Below are 18,746 nucleotides of genomic sequence, written 5' to 3' on the forward strand. Positions count from 1 at the left end.
CGTGTACATTTTCTATATAAATTCTATTATTTTTATATTACAATTTTAAAAATAATTTAACAAAAAATTATATAGAAAAATTTAATATGGCACATTCAACTGCATGGATAAATATATGGAACACACACAACTATTTTACTAAAGTACTTAAATAAGTTTTAATGTCCCCGGGGCCATGGTGCCGCGGTGGGGGCATTCAGGTTGTCACCCAGACATTCACGGTTCGATCCCCAGCTACGGCGTATTTAAATAAGTTTTAATATTATATGAATAACATTAAATATATAATAATACTTTAACGCAAATTTAGATTAAAAAACTAATAAATAAAGAAAGTCAATTAAAATACTAATTAAGTCTTAATTTAAAATATTAGATACTATTATTAAATCGTCTATTTTTTTATAAGCAAATAATTATATTAATTAAGAAAAAATGATGAGCCTAAATAATTAATCATATAATTATTATGTCATATAAAAAAATTTTGTCGATCATTAAAATAAATATGCTAATTAAAAAGGATAGAAGAATTTTGACAGATGATCCAAGATTATAAAATTTTTTTATATTATAAAAATTTTAAATTCTTCAAAGATAATATATAAATCATTATCATAAATTTTTTAAACTTTTCAAATATAATATTGATTAAAAGGAAGGCCCACTTGAAAGTTTTTGACGGCCTATTTAAGAACCTCCCCGGCAGCGCTGGTTTCCCAGTTCCACTGGAATTCGGGTGTTAGTGGCGAAGCTTCTTCCTCCCGGCAGCGCTGGTCTCATCGCCGGTGCCCTCGATCGCCGACAATGTTCAAGATTTGCCGTCCCCGCGACGGCTCGCAGATCTCTTCCTCCATCATCTCCTCCTCCTCCTCGAAGCTCAAGGAGGTTCGTCTTGCTCGGCGTCTTTATTTCTTTGGTCATGTTAGGTTACGTCAGTTGTTGTTCTGCTAGGGTTTACTTGTACCCAATCAGGCGGTACTTCCGGCGAGATTAGTTCGATATGGATGTTGGCATCATGGTAGTTCTAAAAAAGAAGAAATTTGGCGATGGATGAAATTCTTTTGTTTCTTTTTTTTTTTATCCCTTTTCGCACTGCCGCCGAAGTGTGATTTCTGTTGGTAGGAGAATTGGGGAAAATCAAGAATATATTTTGGACTTCGCATTCGTAAGATTAGAGATAACAATATTGAGCTAACTTTAATGTAACAGCATAAGGAAAGATTTTGATAGACCTAGTACATTAGGGATTCTTCTATTTAGCACTGAAGGTTTTTGTCTTCAACCTCAAACCCTGTAGAGATTCTTCATTAACTTAGGTATGCGGTATCGTTTGTGCTGGAGATGGCTCTATCCCACTTAACCGTAGTTTTGTTCACTTTTCCTCTGTTTGAATTCCCCTTTTGATTACAAGTCCTTGTACAAAGGAGAGGAGAAGAGATCATTCCTTTGCTGCTTTTCTATTTTTGTTTCATGAAGTCGTTTCTTTTTCCTCACCAGGGCTAGTGGCTTTAAAGAAAAAACAACTGTCAATGGCAGTCGCATGCCTAGATGACAAAGATTAAGGATTCCATGAGGTGCATATAGCAATCATTAAAAATATATAATAAATATGATCAAAATCATGACTATAATAATGGAAGAACCTCTTAGCATGGAAATACTTATATGCATTCCAAGTAACTCTAATGCTGTGTTTAATTGGAAGGGTGAAGATAGATGAGAAATGGAAAGTTTAAGAGAAAAGGAAATAGAATAAATTGTATGTCATATCCACTATATTTCATATATCTTGCTTAGTTAAACAGAGTTAGAGGGTGAGAAATATTATAATTTCTTATTTGCGTTTATGGAATGTGTAAATTTTATTTCCATTCAATTTTTCTCAATTTGGGTGGAAATCAAATAGAGGAAACAGATACAAGTAAATTCCTTCCCCTTCTCTATTTACATTTTCTTTTCTCTCTTGTTTCTGTCCAAGTAAACAAAACTATAAATTAAATCATTTACAACCATATATTAACTATAAACCTGATTTAGTCGCTTTGAAAATGGTTTATGTTCTCAATTCATGCCTAGAAATAAATCTTTGGACCTGTAAGAGATGGGGGTTTTCCTGATGTGATGCATAAGATAGAAATGCTCAAGTGGGACTAGCCAATTGCTTAACTTTGTTTTCTCTGACTCATCTATTGGTTGTTTCTATGACCACTTGCTGGATCAATTGTTGCATCACAGATCATATTACTATCTTTTGAATCTCTGAGTGGTTTATAAACTTGAATCATATACTTTATGCTGTTAAACTGTTTCCTAGTACTAACATGTCTATATATATTAACCATGCCTAAAAATACCAATTCTCTATTTCAGACTCTGGAAATGCTTCAGGAGAGACAACATGTTCTGCAACAAAACATATCGCTTGAGCTTGATAGAGCTAAACAATTTATCAGGGAAAACAACAGACAAGGTTGGTTATCAATCTTCTTGATAATGTTAGAGAGTAAAGTATTTGTTTTGCAATTTCATTCTGATACAAAAGCAGTATTGTAATCTTAGCACATTATCATGTTTAAGTGACTTTATAAAACTCTTGGGATCTCAATTTCTAACTCCATGTTGCAAAAATACTACACGACAAAGATCATATTGGATCATGAAAATAAAAAATGTTTGTGAAATTGCATGTGCATGTCTGCTATGTAACATTAATTCGACATCTTATTATTTTTGCTGCACAACTCTACTTCAGGATCTGTTGTAAATTCCTATTTTAGTAGGTAGAAGGACAATATTTACCTAAGGAATTATTTTAACGAAACTTACTCTTATATTTTCTTCAGAACCATTAAACATTCAGCTGTTGTGAAGCATGATGCTTAACTCTGATTTTCCTAATTCTTCCTACTTGACATGGCATGATTGCAGTAGTTGCAATTTGCAATGGAAAAAAAAAAAATGAAAGAATGATGTAATCTTCTTTTTTCCCCAAACAGCTGCAATGAATTGCTTGAGGAGGAAAAAGTCTTACGAAAGCAAAACGAAGCAGCTTGAGGTTTTCCAATCGCTCATTCGCAATCAGGTAGACGAATGAATTAGTCTTCCAATTTCCAAGTTCTAGCTGTGAAAGTTTCAAGAATTTTAATCATAATTTTTGTTCTATCTTGTTCTTGTAGGAGCAAAAGCTAGTAAGATTCACTGACGCAGCAAAGCTCAAGAGACAACAAACACTCATCTGAAGAGCAGCTGTTCATGGAAACTGAGACTGACTTGCTTGATTCTACTTGTTCATAGATATCATAACTTCAACGATTGGTCGATATTTGAGCAAATGCTCTCCAACTTGTTCTAAACTAAACACCCTGTAAAGTGTGTTAATGTCTGTATAACTTTTGAAATTACATAATTCTTAATCGAGTTGATATAGTTATGTTTGTCGTCGTCGTCGCTGCGAGAATTGGTTTTGTCACCACTATAAAATAGCAAATTCATTGAGATTATATTAAAATTTTAAATTAATCAAACTAAAATGATTAATGGTGAAACTGATCGAACACACAACACAACAGAGCTTAATCATCAGTTAATCACAGTTAGAAGCCAGAGTGAGAAAGGAAGAAGAGGGAGGTCCGCCTCGCCGGAGACTATAAACATGGATCCTCAGCGATCCATCTCCCGATCGTCGGCGGCGGCCTTCCGCTGCAGCACCTCCCACATCACTTGGACGTCGCTGTACTCGCACTCGCTCACCTCCTTCCGCAGCTTCCCGACCCCTGCAGCAGCAATGCTCCGGTCGGCGAGCCGAGGTCGCCGGAGGAAGAGCAGGACCACCCTCTCCAACCAGCGGCACTCCATCAAGCAATCAGCTAGAGCGCTCTGTCGTGGAGGAGCGAGCGACGGGAGGCGATTCTTCTTATGCTGCTGGCGAGGCGGTAGCTGGGAGAGAGGGGCCTGGTCAAATCGAAGGTACAGGAGCAGTCGTCGCCCGACGCGTGGGCGCCGGGCTTTTGGCTGTACTCGTCGGTGCATGCGGTAGGAGGAGCAGGAGGAGGAAGGCAACGCCGCCGCGTGCGGTTTGGATGGCGAGTCGCCGTCATCGCGAGCTGGAGTCCACGCGAGGAAGCGTCGCGGAGGTTTCCGAAACCATCAGACGCCATTGAAAAGCACCGAAAGGATGAATAATTTCTTCTATCTTCCCTCGATCACCGTATCCGTTTCATCCAACACCCCAGGCGAATCCTCGGACGCTAACAATTCCAACTGTAACCTGAAGGGGAAAGAAAGATTCAATTTCATTGATAGGCAGAACAATTGATTGATCACGAAATGAGGATGATGATCTGATTGATCTCACTGTTCTGGGACGTTGCTGCTTCTGCCGCCCATGATGAATTCTTTAGCAGCCTTGCGAGAGAATATGAAGGCCTTCAGTTGCTGGCTGGGGAACGAGTCACTGAGCCAGATCTTCATGAATCCTTCTCGGATACTGACAGAGGGAACGTGGTTGATGAACTGCCAGTCCTCGCCCTCGCTCGCCTTGATTCTTCTGTAGAAATCCCGCGACATGTCGTTGAATGCTAGCTCCTGAAGGGTCGCGATGTGCTGCAGCCCTTCCGGCACCTTTCTCAGCTTCACCATGCTGATCATCGTCAAGCTCGTGAGGCTGCGCATGGCTGAAGCCTCGATCCTCCATTCCTCCACTTTGAGGCCGTACAGCTGCAAATGCTGCAAGCGGGGGAAGCCTCCGGCGGAGCAGGTCATCAGTTTGTAGTCCGGCGCCACGAGACGGTGCCCTACTTCAGGGGCTAAGATCTGAAGGTCCTCGAGGTGGCGCAGCTTCTCGAGCGCCTCCATTGGATCTTGCAGGAACTCGAACCTGTGGAGCACGAGCTTCGTTAAGTTCGGCGGAAACGCCCAGGCGCGGCGCGCGATCGCTAGGAAGTATCGGCCGTGCAGCTTGAGCGAGCGGAGCTCGTGATGGTCTGAAAGTGATCTCAAAACGTGAATCAAGATTTCTCCGTCGTGATCGGAGAAACAGAGGTTTAGGGAGGCGAGGTGGCGTAACTTTCTCAGAAATCTTGTCAGTGCCTCGCGATGGGCCTGCTGAATGCCTGTAATTCCCAGCTTGCGGAAGCTGGGGGCGGCGCAGGCGCTGGAGATTTCGTTCTCGGTTCTCTCGATCCATCCTCCGGCGATGTCGACCCATTCCACGACTCGCAAGCTCTGAGAACTCCCCAACTTTGAGATTTTAACTGGCTGTTCGACGGAGCCGACGTACACCTTCTTCAGCGTCGCGATCCTCCATAATCTGCTCGGCAGCTGCATGATTCTGCTCAGTCGCGCGTCCAGAACTTCCAGATACGGCAAGTCGCCGATGGAAGGCGGGAGCTCTACCAGCCTGGTTTTCAATCCCAAATACCTCAAGTGAACCATGTTCTTGATGTCCTCGGGCAGTTTCATGATCCCTGAGCTTCCCTCGAGGTAAAGCACTCTGAGCGTGCAAAGGCTCGTGAACGAAAGCTGCTTGGAATTGCCCAAGTTCTTGCAGTTGAACGCCAGGAGAGCGCGCAGGTTGGGGGAGGGGACGTACAGCCCGCTGCCGTTCAAGCCATCGGGGAGAGCTGTGCGACGGCACGCCGTCGCATCTAGCGCGGCGGCGTTCTTTTCTTTGCCGCCGACGACGTGGAGAAAGCCTTCCATTCTCGCCTTGGATATGCACCATTCTCGCAGCAGGTCGTGGATTCTTATCGACTTCGCCGGCCCATGGCCGGCGATCCTCTTCACCACCTGCACCATGCACCGCTGCGAGAGCTCATCGATGTAATCCTTCGCCGTTTTCTCCACTGCTTCTTTGGGCCTCGGCCTTATGAACCCTTCTGCGTTCCACAGCTCGATCAGCCTAGACACGAAGATCTCCGAGCCTTCCGGGAAGGAAGAAATGTACAGGAAGCATGACCTGAAGCTGTCGTCGGGCAAGTCATCGTAGCTGAGTGCCAAGATATCGAAACACTTGTTCCCATCTTCCATGAATTCCCAATCCAAGCTCTCAAACACTTGGTTCCAGGTTGCAGGGAAAGGACCCTTTTTGAAGAGAAGTGACCCGAGCACCACCAGAGCAAGAGGTAAGCCATGGCAATTCTTCGCTAGCTTTCGGCCTACCTCCTCTAGGTCTCCTGGACACCTCCTTTCATGGCCTCTGCGTGACGGAAAAGCCTTCTTCTGCAACAGCTCCCAGCTCTCGTCGTCATCCAGAAACCGAGGCATGTGGGGGGCGAAGGAGGGATCCGCTGACCTCGCCACATCCAAACTGCGAGTGGTGAGCAAGACTCTGCTGCCATTTTTGTGATCAGGGAAAAGCCGTTTCAGGTCTTCGCATGTGCTGCTCAGCCAGACATCGTCCAACACGATCAAGCATCTCCGTTCTTGGAACTGCTGATCGAGCTTCCTCTCGAACTCCTCCCGCCCCATCCTCAGCAATTCCTCCCTGGTGCGGCCCATGACTTTTTCGATGATGCAGTTCAGGAACTCGGCTCCTCTGTAGTTTCTGGAGACGGTGACCCAGCACAGCACGTCGAACTGCCTTCGGACTCGAGGATCATGGTAGACCTTCTTGGCGAGGGTAGTCTTGCCGAGGCCGCCCATGCCCACTACAGAAACGAAGCTTCGCCATTGATTCTGTTGATCGATCAAGTGCCGTACCAGAAGCTCCTTGTCTTCCTCGAAGCCCACAAGATGAACATCGTCCTCGAAATCAGGGGACGCAAGTAGAGGCGTGGGAAAGTTGGCATCCACATGAGGATCGCTGGTACCACCAAAATTGGAAATGCCAAAGATTTCTCTGCTCCTAGAAATGTCAACGATCTTTTCCTTAATCCGATCGATTCGGCAAAGAAGATGGTGCCGGGAAGAATAGTCAAAGGGGGCACTGGCATATCTCGACGCTAACCCAACGAAGCTTCGTTTGCTCCTCCGGCGATTCTTCCTCTTGGACGCAGCTCCGATGATGTCGATGAGGTCTTCGATCTCGTAGGCCACGTCTCGGATCTCGCGCACCCAATTCTTCACTCTTTCGTCTCCCTTTCTTCCCTTGCGCTCCGCGTCTTTGAGAAAGCATTGAATTCGGTGCAGCTCGGTGTTCAGCCACTCCACCGCGTCGCGGAAGCCGCCCAAGTAGTTTGCTTCTTGGTAGATGAGCTTGCTGAGCTTATCCACCACCCTGACCACGGAGAACGCGTCCATCTTTTCTCTAAGAGAGGACAGAAGAAAAAGCGCCGGCGACTCATTCAGAAGTGAGGAGCAAGAGTGAATACTCAAAAATAGGGAAGAAAGGATACGTACGAGAGCTATCAGAATTCATTCACAGCGAAACAACAGTAGAAAGCAGCTCCGGAGGAGAAAGGGGGAAAGGAAATTGGATTAGATCCTGCAGATTGTGGTGTCGGCGCAAACGTTGACTAGATTAACGTTGACTAGATACGTGGAGAATCTTAGGCATAGAGGAAGAGTATCAATTGGAGAGAGAGAAATATAATATATTTTATTTTAAAAATAAAAATATTTTTTTAAAAAAAAAAGAGATAATATATTATTTTAATAATAAATAAAAAAATATATACGATAGATAATTATCCTCTACTATATTATTCTTATTATTATTATTTTTATATTTTCTTTTTAAATGTTGAATCAAAGTAAATTGTAATAGTTACTAAATTATAATTACTACAATTAAACTTGGAACATAATTATAATAATTATTAGTTTATAATTATTATATAATTATAGCAGTTATGAAATAATAATTATTATAATTATAAATGTTAGATAAATTTTAAAAAATCTTAATTTTTTATCTTAGGGTTGAATTATGAGATTTACAATATATAAAATCAAAATTCGTTCAAAGATCTATATTTGTTATTGAGTGTAATCTATAACAGCACAGTTTTAAGTCTAAAAAATATCATTTAAAAGTTTTTTTTTTAAAGATTCTAAAGAATTTTAGTTCTTTTAATTTAAAATTATTTTTATATTAAACAGTTACGATTTCATAATTACTATAACTATTGTAGTTGTAATAATTATAAAATTGTAGTTGCTACAACTATAAACTATAATTATTGTAATTGTAATAGCTACGATACTGTAGCTGTTACAATATATGTAGCAACTATGGTTTCATAGATGTTATAACATATATAACAATTATGATTTCATAGATGCTATAATACGTCCGATCAATTCAAAATTTAGATAGAAAATATAAATAAAATAATAATGAAAAATAGTTGTATTATTTTAAATGGGGAAGTGATGTCTTTTTGATAAAAAATTAAAATAGTATGTCCTTTGACGATTTAAAAATAACTGCTTAATTTTTGCCCAAACTCTAAAGATATCTATTTAGGTTTCCATTTTAATATTCAAAGTTAATTTTTATTTTAAAAATTAACTTTTATTGTATAATTCAAGTTTATTATAAACAAAGAAAAATAAATACAGACTTTTGTATTCATCACATTTATCATTGTTGTCTCGAGAACTTCAATGATTATCTGATTGTGTATCAATTTTTATCATTATTTTTTAGTTTTCCATCCTTAAAATTAAAAAGATTATTCAGGTTTAATCTCTTCTATCAATTTCAATATTAGAGAATATATGAATTGGGAGCATTAATTATCGTCATTTAGGTATATTAGGATGCGGTAATGGTATTTAGTGTGTAGATTAAATAATTAATTATAATCCGTACCTCGACGTGGAGCCCAACGTAGTAAACAGGCCACCGCGTTTCGACTCGCTCCGTTTCCGCACCAACTCAGTCTTTCTTCGCCCGATTCCACCGAGTCACGGCCTACCGTTGACCTTGTTCTGTTCTGTTCTACACAATTTCCCTCTTTCTTCCTCCGCCGTCTCCGCTGCCAGAAAACCCTAATCTCGCCTCCTGCCGCCGTCCTCCGATCCACGCGATGGTGCGCGCATACAAGCACGAGCACATCTACCGACACCCCTGGGACCGTGTGACAACGGCGGCGTGGCGCAAGTTCACGGATCCGGACACTCCCAACTTCCTCTCCCACGTCGTCGACGTCCACACGCTCCGCCGCCAGCTAGACCCCGCCGCCGGCCGCCTCCACGCCACCCGCTCCATCATCGTGCGCTCGCCGCCGCTCCCCTTCATACTCCGCCGGATTCTCGGCCAAGAGGCCGTGGTGTGCCACTGCGTCGAGACCACCGTGGTGGACGCACGCGATCGGTCCATGGAGATCGTGATCCGCAACGCCAGCCTACGTGGCTTGATCGAGGTGGAGGAGCGGTCCACCTACCGGCCGCATCCCGAGTGGCCGGAGGGGTGGACCGCCTTCCAGCAGGAGACCAGCATCCGCTGCAAGCCGCTCTCGGCGCTTGCGGCTGGCCGAGAAGGTGGAACAGCGTTGTGCCGAGAGGTTCATGCAGAACAGCGCCAAGGGGAGGGAGTTCGTCGAGCGGATCTGCAAGTACCTTGAGGCCGACGCCGCCGCCTCCAAAATTTCTTGCTGATCGCCAAAAGGTTAGGATTTTTCCTCTTCCTGACGTCAATTTGGACTCATAGAATAAGATCATGCTGTTGTTGTTCTTGCCTCTGATAATCTTTTCCTGGGTTGTATTGCTGTATCCTCTTTGACAATTGGTTACATACTGAAGCACTCAGATGCCAGTGCCTTCGAAGATTCGATCGACCATGTTCTTGCTTCTACTTTTGTTAATTGTCTAAAAGATCTTGCAAGACTAGAATATGTTTGCAGAAGTTCTTATTGAATACATAACTAACTTCCTGTTGCTATAGTTATCAACTGATTCAATGTTATTGCTTCTACCTGCGATAAAGTTCTTTAAATGATACAATGTTAGAGCTAAAGCTAACCCAAATTAGTAGAAATTTGCACATTGCTCTTATCATCCTGTATGATCACCATTGTTTTACTTTATTTTTATCTCAGCAGCATAGATTGCTTATTCCCTGCATAGGCCAATTTTAACCAACCAAACAAACAAACATTCACCATGTTGTTTGACTTGCTTAGTTCTTCACTAAGTTTCCATTTAAGCAAATAGTTAAGGTTCTTATGTAAAATCTATGGTAATGTGGATTCTTTAGGTAACAGATAAAAATTATTGCATATGTATTGATAAATTTGACATATTGTTTGATAAATATATTGGATCATTGTCAATACTTTGGCTCGTGTGCAGTTCATGAATCCTAGAGCATCCTCATGTTGATGAAGTGTAAGAATAAAGTAATTTGCATATTGTGTTAGAGATAAGGGATAGAAGATAATGCAGAAGCTGAACTTAGTATTATCAGGTCGCCCGAAACCGTAAACTTTCCAACCAACTTACAATTTTGAGTTGTAAAGTTTGGCTTTCAAACAGAAGCCTCATTGACAATCTTTATGTTTTATCATGAAAATGGACTAATTGCTGAGGGGAAAAAGATCTGTGACCTCATTTACTGTGGTAGACTATCATTTTGACAGAACCGGTGCACCATAGCGACCGACAATCGGTATTCCTCGGGTCGCAAGTTAATGTGCAGTTCTATGGTAAACTCACTTACTTCTACCTAGGAAGGTTGGGGAGGCCTCTATATTTGGATGACAGATTGTAAGATCCTACAATTTAGGTGATTTTTAGATTTGTTAGATTTGTAAGATCCTACAATGTTTATCATTTTGCTTAATGTTCAACAAAGAGAACAACAGTATATGGATGCTTGTTTCAGTGTAGAGGGTGGCCTTCATGGTCGTGTATTGTTTCTTGATTTATCATTGCAAACGATGAATTTAAGTTGGTTAAAACTTGGTGGCAACTTTTTTTTTTTTTAATTTCATGAATTGGAAATAATAAATACAATGATCTGTTCAATTTGTGTTTCTTTTGCTCGATCGACAGATGGAGGTTGTTGAACTTGAACATATTTTAATTGTATTTCTGTTATCCAAAGATATATATAAAATTCGACCTTTATGATGATCGGTTAATTTCAATATGTATTATATTGTATCGAATTTTTTGATATTTGGGCATCGTTTCTTAATATATGATTTTTTGATATTTGGATTTTATAATTTAGTACTAAGGTATTGAATTTCGAATATCATTATGATTTTTGATAATTTTTTTAATGAAAAATTATTGTAATTTAGAATTAATGAAGAAATAAATTTAAAAAATATATATATTTAAGATTATTAGGTTTATAATAAATTTTATTTATTAATTTAGAATCAATTAATATTTTTATGTGATAAAAAATAATTATAATCTCATCTTCATTATATATATTCATGTTATATAAGAACATATTTATCTTTAACATATATTGAAATAATGAAATATCAAATAATTTTGATGGATAATTGAATGTGTATATATATATATATATAATTATGATATATTAAAATATCGAATAATTTTAATATGAATGATATGAAAATTAATTATATCGAAAATTGGATATAGGTATTGATATATATTTTTTAAATAAAATAATTTTTGGTAGGGCTTCAATTGAAAATGAAGGAAAATATTGAGGGTGGAAAGGGAAATTTTCTCCAGCTGTAAATTGTCATTGGGCCGTAGATAAAGTTTAATGTTATTTGGGCTTCAATTTTGGGCCGAGTAACGAGCCGAGCCCACCTATGCTGTTACGTGAGGATGGTCTTGTAATAAACACAAAGTCCTGGTGCATTTGTGAAACCTTGGTTCCGTCTATAATAACCCTTCTAGGGTTCGCGTGCTTGAAATCGATTTCGGAGAAAGGAGAGCGGCGGCGGCTGAGAGACGATGGTGGAGAAGGGAAGCAAAGGGAGGAAGGAGGAGGTGGTGACTAGGGAGTACACCATTAACCTCCACAAGCGCCTTCATGGATGGTATGTATTCACCTCAATAAATGTTTATTTTTGCCTAGGTCTCGCATTTGACATGACATTTTGTCTTGCATGGTGCTTGCCTCTGATAGTCTAGCGATCATGATGTAGAATTTCTAAATCGCTTCTTTTCTAGGTGTTCTTCTTGTATTGCCTAGTTTATGACCATTGTTTCTTGTTCTGTTGTTTGGATCATGCATGCTGGAGTAGCTATTGGTCATCGCTTGCTGTTTTTCCCCGTTTCGCATTTCGTAGTTTGTGATTGAAGTTTGCACGATCAGAGAGGTTGTGAATTATGCATTTATACGAGGTTGGTTATTACTTTCAGCTGTTTCACATTTTAGAGTTTGTTGTTGAAGTTTGAGCTATCACAGAGGTTGTGAATTTTGCACTTAGATACGATTGGAGTTCTATAGCTGTAAAGGATGCTTCTTTAGCTTGTTATCCATGATTCTCTAATTTGAATTTCGTTTCAACCTCCTAGTAAAATGTTGTGTCTGTTGAGAAAGATCCGAAGCATGAGGTGATTTCAACTCTTTATGACCAAATTAGGTTCTTGAGAGTAATTCATGGTATCTGCAGAAAAGATTTAGCTCATCTCATTGCAATTTGCAAACCAATCCAAGAATCCTGATATATAGTTGTCTACTTATATGACTAATTAGTATTAACAAGAGTAACAGTACAAGTTTCAGTGATGTTTAAGTAGTAACACATTAACCTCTCAGTTTAAGTATGTATGTACTTTGTTATATCCTCAGATCAACAACTTCTTTATGAAAAATTGAGTCTTTGCCAGCCATAATGGTGCCTTTTCATCCTAAAGAGATGGAAGACTTAATAGTCTAGTTGGTACTTCTTTATCCATGGTTCACTGATTCATATGTAGTTATGCCTTGCACATTTCTGTTTATTGTTGAATCTAAATTCCGCAATGAATTTGCCGCGACACATTTCTAATTCCAGTTTGTTTTGAGCAGCACATTCAAGAAGAAGGCCCCCAAGGCCATCAAGGAGATCAGGAAGTTCGCCCAGAAGGCAATGGGGACGACAGATGTGAGAGTGGATGTGAAGCTGAACAAGCACATATGGAGCAGGGGAATCCGCAGTGTGCCGAGGCGCATTCGTGTGCGTATCGCGCGCAAAAGGAACGAAGAGGAAGATGCTAAAGAAGAACTCTACTCTTTGGTTACCGTAGCCGATATCCCCCCGGAAGGCCTAAAAGGCCTGGGCACCAAGGTCGTCGACGACACCGATTGATCGATCGATCTGCTCTATCTATCAAAAGTAGCATTTTTATGTTTCTTTCTTGATGCTCGAGACTCGGTAGTTAATTTCTTGTTTTCTTATTTATGCTCGTGATCTTGATGCACTATAAATTTAGCATGGCTTTATATTTCTTTTTTAAATGCAACTCTCTTTTATATTATTAAAGAATAATCTCAAGTTCGATAAGTTGATAAAGTGTGTCTAATGGACATTTACAAAATGGCTCAATTAATTTACATCTGGGCGGATCTTTATCTACTCTTTTGATCAGTGAAACTAATTTTTATAATTCGAATTTGCATATTGATAAAATCCTGGCCCACGTGGGTGCCACTGTTATTATTATTATGATCTTTTTAGTTTTTGATGATTAAAAATTAGAAAATTTGTTCAGGTTTAATCTATTGTATCAATTTCTGAAAGTTGAAACTTAATATATGTTTTTTTATTTCAAATTAATTTCAATTTTTTTGGAGGGGAAATTTAGGATGACAAAAGATGTGCAGCTCGTTTAAAAAACATGGCACACTCAATTCTGTGAGCTTTAAGTTTAGATCAAATATGCCAGCTTATAAACAAGCTTAAGTTTCAGTTGATACGTTTATGACCAAATATATATTGTGCTCAGATTTTCTAAAGATGATATATTTCAACAACAACATAACTATATCAACTCGATTAAGAATCATGTAATGTTAAAAGTTATACACACATTAACACACTTTACATGGTGTTTAGTTTAGAATAAGTTGGCAAAGCCAACACGTGGAAGGTAGAGAGCATTTGCTCAAACATCGACCAATCGTTAGAGTTATGATATCTATCTACAAGTAGAATCAGCAAGTCAGTCTCAGTTTCCATCAACAGCTGCTTTTCAGATGTGTGTTTGTTGTCTCTTGAGCTTTGCTACCTCGGTGAATCTTACTAGCTTTTGCTCCTACAAGAACAAGATAGAACAAAAATTATGATTAAAATTCTTGAAATTTTCACAGCTAGAACTTGAAAATCAGAAGACTAATGCATTTCTCTACCTGATTGCGAATGAGTGATTGGAAAACCTCAAGCTGCTTCGTTTTACTTTCGTAAGACTTTTTCCTCCTCAAGCAATTCATTGCAGCTGTTTGGGGAAAAAAGAAGATTACATCATTCTTTCATTGTTTTTTTCCCATTGCAAATTGCAACTAATGCAATCATTTAATAGGAACTAAAATAAGGAAAATTAGAGTTAAGCATCATGCTTCACAACAGCTGAATGTTTGATGGTTCTGAAGAAATATAAGACTAAGTTTTGTAATAATAATTCCTTAGGTAAATATTGTCGTTTTACGTACTAAAATAACATAATGTCGAATTAATGTCACATAGTAGACATGCACATGCAATTTCACAGACATTTTTTTAAAATTTTCATGAGATCTCAAGAGTTTTGCAAAGTCCCTTAGACATGATGATGTGCTAAGATTACAATACTGCTTTTGTATCAGAATGAAATTGCAAAAGAAATACTTTATTCTCTAACATAATCAAGAAATTGATAACCAACCTTGTCTGTTGTTTTCCCTGATAAATTGTTTTGCTCTATCAAGCTCAAGTGATATGTTCTGTTGCAGAACAAGTTCGCTCTCCTGAAGCACTTCCAGAGTCTGAAATAGTGGGAAGCCACCCATGGGTTAGTGGATAAAATTCATATTGGTATTTTTAGGCGTGGTCAATACATATAGACATGTTGATTCTAGGAAACAGTTTAGCAGCATAAAGTATCTAAAACTCATTGAAAGTATATGATTCAAGTTTATAAACCACTCAGAGATTCAAAAGATAGTAATATGATCTGTGATGCAACAATTGATCCAGCAAGTGGTCATAGAAACAACCAATAGATGAGAGAGAGAAAACAAAGTTAAGCAATTGGCATCCTTTTTCCTTCCTGCCTCTAGTCCCACTTGAGCTTTTCTATCTTATGCATCACATCAGGAAAACCCTATCTCTTACAGGTCCAAAGATTTATTTCTAGGCATGAATTGAGAACATAAACCATTTTCAAAGCTACTAAATCAGGTTTATAGTTAATATATGGTTGTAAATGATTTAATTTATAGTTTTGTTTACTTGGACAGAAACAAGAGAGAAAAGAAAATGTAAATAGAGAAGGGGAAGGAATTTACTTGTATCTGTTTCCTCTATTTGATTTCCACCCAAATTGAGAAAAATTGAATGGAAATAAAATTTACACATTCCATAAACGCAAATAAGAAATTATAATATTTCTCACCCTCTAACTCTGTTTAACTAAGCAAGATAAATGAAATATAGTGGATATGAAATATAATTTATTCTATTTCCTTTTCTCTTTACTTAAACTTTCCATTTCTCATCTATTTTCACCCTTCCAATTAAACACAGCATTAGAGTTACTTGGAATGCATACAAGTATTTCCATGCTAAGAGGTTCTTCCATTATTATAGTCATGATTTTGATCATATTTATTAGAAACCCCAAGATTTTTAATTAGATATTTTTAATGATTGCTATCTGCACCTCATGGAATCCTTAATCTTTGTCATCTAGGCATGCGACTGCCTTGACAGTTGTTTTTTCTTTAAAGCCTCAACCCTGGTGAGGAAAAAGAAACGACTTCATGAAACAAAATAGAAAAGCATCAAAGGAATGATCCCATCTCCTCTCCTTTGTACAAGGACTTGTAATCAAAAGGGGAATTCAAACAGAGGAAAAGTGAACAAAACTCCGGTTAAGTGGGATAGAGCCATCTCCAGCGCAAACGATACCGCATACCTAAATTAATGAAGAATCTCTACAGGGTTTGAGGTCGAAGACAAAAACCTTCAGTGGTAATCCCTAATGAACTAGGTCTATCAAAATCTTTCCTTATGCTGTTACATTAAAGTTAGCTCAATATTGTTATCTCTAATCTTACGAATGCGAAATCCAAAATCTATTCTTGATTTTCCCATCTAAAAAAGACAAATTCGACCGCTAATCCAATTTCTCCTACCAACAGAAATCGCACTTCGGCGGCAGTGCGAAAAGGGATAAAAAAAAAAACCAAAAAAACAAAAGAATTTCACCCATCGCCAAATTTCTTCGTTTTTAAAACTACCATGATGCCAACATCCATATCGAACTAATCTAGCCGGAAGTACCGCCTGATTGGGTACAAGTAAACCCTAGCAGAACAACAACTGATGTAACCTAACATAACCAAGAAATAAAGAAATAAAGAGGCCGAGCAAGACGAACCTCCTTGAGCTTCGAGGAGGAGGAGGAGATGATGGAGGAAGAGATCTGCGAGCCGTCGCCACCACATGGACGGCAAATCTTGAACATTGTCGGCGATCGAAGGCACCGGCGATGAGACAAGCGCTGCCGGGGAGGAAGAAACTTCGCCACTTACACCCGAATTCCAGTGGAACGGGGAAACCAGCGCTGCCCGGGAGGTCCTTAAATAGGCCGTCGAAAACAGGCCACTCCTTTTAATCAATATCCATGATATATTATATTCGAAAATTTTAAAAAATTTATGACAATAAAAATTTAATTTTTCGATATATTAAAATTTTAAAAAATTTATAATATTAAAAAATTTAAAAATCTTGGATTTAAATTCATCTGTCCTTCCTAATTTATTCTAAGATCGATGAAAAATATTATAGGACATAATTGATAATCATATGATTAATTATTCAGGATCATCATCTTTTTCTTTAATTAATAAAATTATTTACTTATAAAAAAATAGGCGATTTAATAATATCGTCCTATGTATCTAAATATTTTAAATTAAGACTTAATTAGTATTTTAATTTACTTTCTTTATTTATTGTGATGCAAAGACGATTGGAAAAAAATTAATTTTTATTTATTTATTATTAAAATAGTATCTCATTCCCCTCAATATGTTTATTTTATTTTCAGACTGTTATAACAGTGATGAGATTGTAACTACTTATTAATATTATATTATAATAATTAAAAATTATAACCATTAAAAATTATAATATTATAATCGAATCTTTGTCACTCAAATAATTGGTGAAAAAATATAATCAATTAAATTGATAGGAGAATAATTTATTTTTGATAGAATTTTTTATCATTTATTTTTTCCTTATTTATTAATTTTCATTGTATAAAAATTGAGAAAATTTTCTTGTATAATTAAGTTTCTCTCTATAAACAAACACATAAGATTCTTCTCCTCTAAGAACAATATATCGATTCTTCCACTCAATCTATGACTAAAAAATCTTCTGTCACCGTCTCTTCTTTTTTTCTGAAAGCAATGTTTTATCCTTGCAAATTAAGACTTATAAGTTAAATGACTATAATTATTTGTAATGAACTCAGTCTGTGGCAGAGGAAAGCTGGGTTATCTTATATGGGCAACTTCTCTCAACCCACATCAAGTAATGCATCATACAAGACATGACCTGGTCGAGAATTCAATTGTGCTTACCTGACTAATTAATTCCATAGAACTCAACATTAGTTGTTATTTCTGGTTCAAGACGACCAAGGAGGTGTGAGACACATCTCGGAAGATATATTCTGATTTAGATAATACTTCTCAAATCTTTGAGCTACGATCAAAAGATGAAAGAATTAAAATAAAATTCGAATTCTACAACATAATACTTCTCTAATCTTCAAGATCTTTGGCAGGAACTTGATCTATTCTTTGAAGAAGATTTAACGTGCACTGATTATAGTATCAAAATTCATCACAATATTAAAAAGGAGCGTGTGTTTGATTTTTTAGTCAGTCTTAATTGTAATTTGAATGAGGTGTGTGGTCGTATAGTTGCATGTGATCCATTCCCATCTCCTGAAGAAGCTTTTATGGAAGTCCAATGAGAAGAAGCCCATCGTAAGATCATATTTACTGATGAGATTATAACACTATAATCCATTCCAATAGACATTTCAATTTTAATTTTCACAAAAAAATTCCACACCAAATCAGTGTCAAAATAAAAGTCTTTGGTGTGAACACTGTAATCTCATAAATTATATTTTTACATTTCACCAACTAGCTGATCTTCTTACAAAAAAATTATCTGAAAAAGTTCATAAATTTCTTAAAGATAAGCTTGGTCTCATAAATATCTATAGTGGAGAGAGCGTAGAAAATAAACAAATATTTCCTTATGGAGAGTCAATCAAATCATAGATAATATAGAAATTAATCAAATTTTATTTTATGGATAGTCAATCAAATCATGAGTGAAAAAGGATATAATCAATTAGATTGATTTAATTAAGAATAATTTATTTTTAATAAAATTATTATTATTATTTATTTATTTATTAATTCTCTTTGTATAAAAGTGGTTCATGAATAAAATTATATGAGAATTCTTTTAGATAGTTTATTTCTGATTAACATTAGTCAATATTATATTAATAATTATGAAATTATAATTATTATAATATATACATTTTATCACTGATCGATATTATATTATATTAATATTTCAACTTTGATGCCAAGCATGGTGTGGAGGTAAATAACATGATGATTTTCCCAAGTAATTAGGATT

The 18,746-nt window shown here is 37.6% G+C and overlaps 4 protein-coding genes and 1 pseudogene across 4 annotated transcripts; 3 read left to right on the plus strand and 2 right to left on the minus strand.

The window, feature by feature from the left end:
* The first annotated feature begins 774 nt into the window (after window positions 1-774).
* LOC141832323 (vacuolar protein sorting-associated protein 32 homolog 1-like) lies at window positions 775-3,308 on the plus strand. Its single transcript, XM_074719816.1, has 4 exons — window positions 775-888; window positions 2,374-2,473; window positions 3,000-3,085; window positions 3,180-3,308. The coding sequence occupies exons 1-4, from the start codon at window positions 808-810 to the stop codon at window positions 3,240-3,242; spliced, it is 330 nt and encodes a 109-aa protein (XP_074575917.1). The 5' UTR covers window positions 775-807; the 3' UTR covers window positions 3,243-3,308.
* Window positions 3,309-3,494: 186 nt separating this feature from the next.
* Window positions 3,495-7,372, minus strand: LOC141832136 (putative disease resistance protein At1g50180). Its single transcript, XM_074719624.1, has 3 exons — window positions 7,342-7,372; window positions 4,358-7,249; window positions 3,495-4,270 (listed from the first exon to the last, which is right to left on the minus strand). Exons 2-3 carry the CDS (start codon window positions 7,240-7,242, stop codon window positions 4,192-4,194), a joined length of 2,964 nt encoding a protein of 987 aa, XP_074575725.1. The 5' UTR covers window positions 7,243-7,249; window positions 7,342-7,372; the 3' UTR covers window positions 3,495-4,191.
* Window positions 7,373-8,879: 1,507 nt separating this feature from the next.
* On the plus strand, window positions 8,880-9,831 carry LOC141832274 (uncharacterized; annotated as a pseudogene).
* Window positions 9,832-11,808: 1,977 nt separating this feature from the next.
* LOC141831997 (large ribosomal subunit protein eL31-like) lies at window positions 11,809-13,327 on the plus strand. Its single transcript, XM_074719451.1, has 2 exons — window positions 11,809-11,921; window positions 12,899-13,327. The coding sequence occupies exons 1-2, from the start codon at window positions 11,836-11,838 to the stop codon at window positions 13,176-13,178; spliced, it is 366 nt and encodes a 121-aa protein (XP_074575552.1). The 5' UTR covers window positions 11,809-11,835; the 3' UTR covers window positions 13,179-13,327.
* Window positions 13,328-13,960: 633 nt separating this feature from the next.
* LOC141831450 (vacuolar protein sorting-associated protein 32 homolog 1-like) lies at window positions 13,961-16,581 on the minus strand. Its single transcript, XM_074718808.1, has 4 exons — window positions 16,447-16,581; window positions 14,731-14,830; window positions 14,219-14,304; window positions 13,961-14,124 (listed from the first exon to the last, which is right to left on the minus strand). The coding sequence occupies exons 1-4, from the start codon at window positions 16,531-16,533 to the stop codon at window positions 14,062-14,064; spliced, it is 336 nt and encodes a 111-aa protein (XP_074574909.1). The 5' UTR covers window positions 16,534-16,581; the 3' UTR covers window positions 13,961-14,061.
* Window positions 16,582-18,746: the final 2,165 nt, after the last annotated feature.

This window comes from Curcuma longa, chromosome 7 (assembly GCF_044706935.1).
Source record: "Curcuma longa cultivar G26 ecotype Majalengka, Jawa Barat chromosome 7, ITB_CL_G26_1.1, whole genome shotgun sequence".
NCBI lineage: Eukaryota > Viridiplantae > Streptophyta > Magnoliopsida > Zingiberales > Zingiberaceae > Curcuma > Curcuma longa.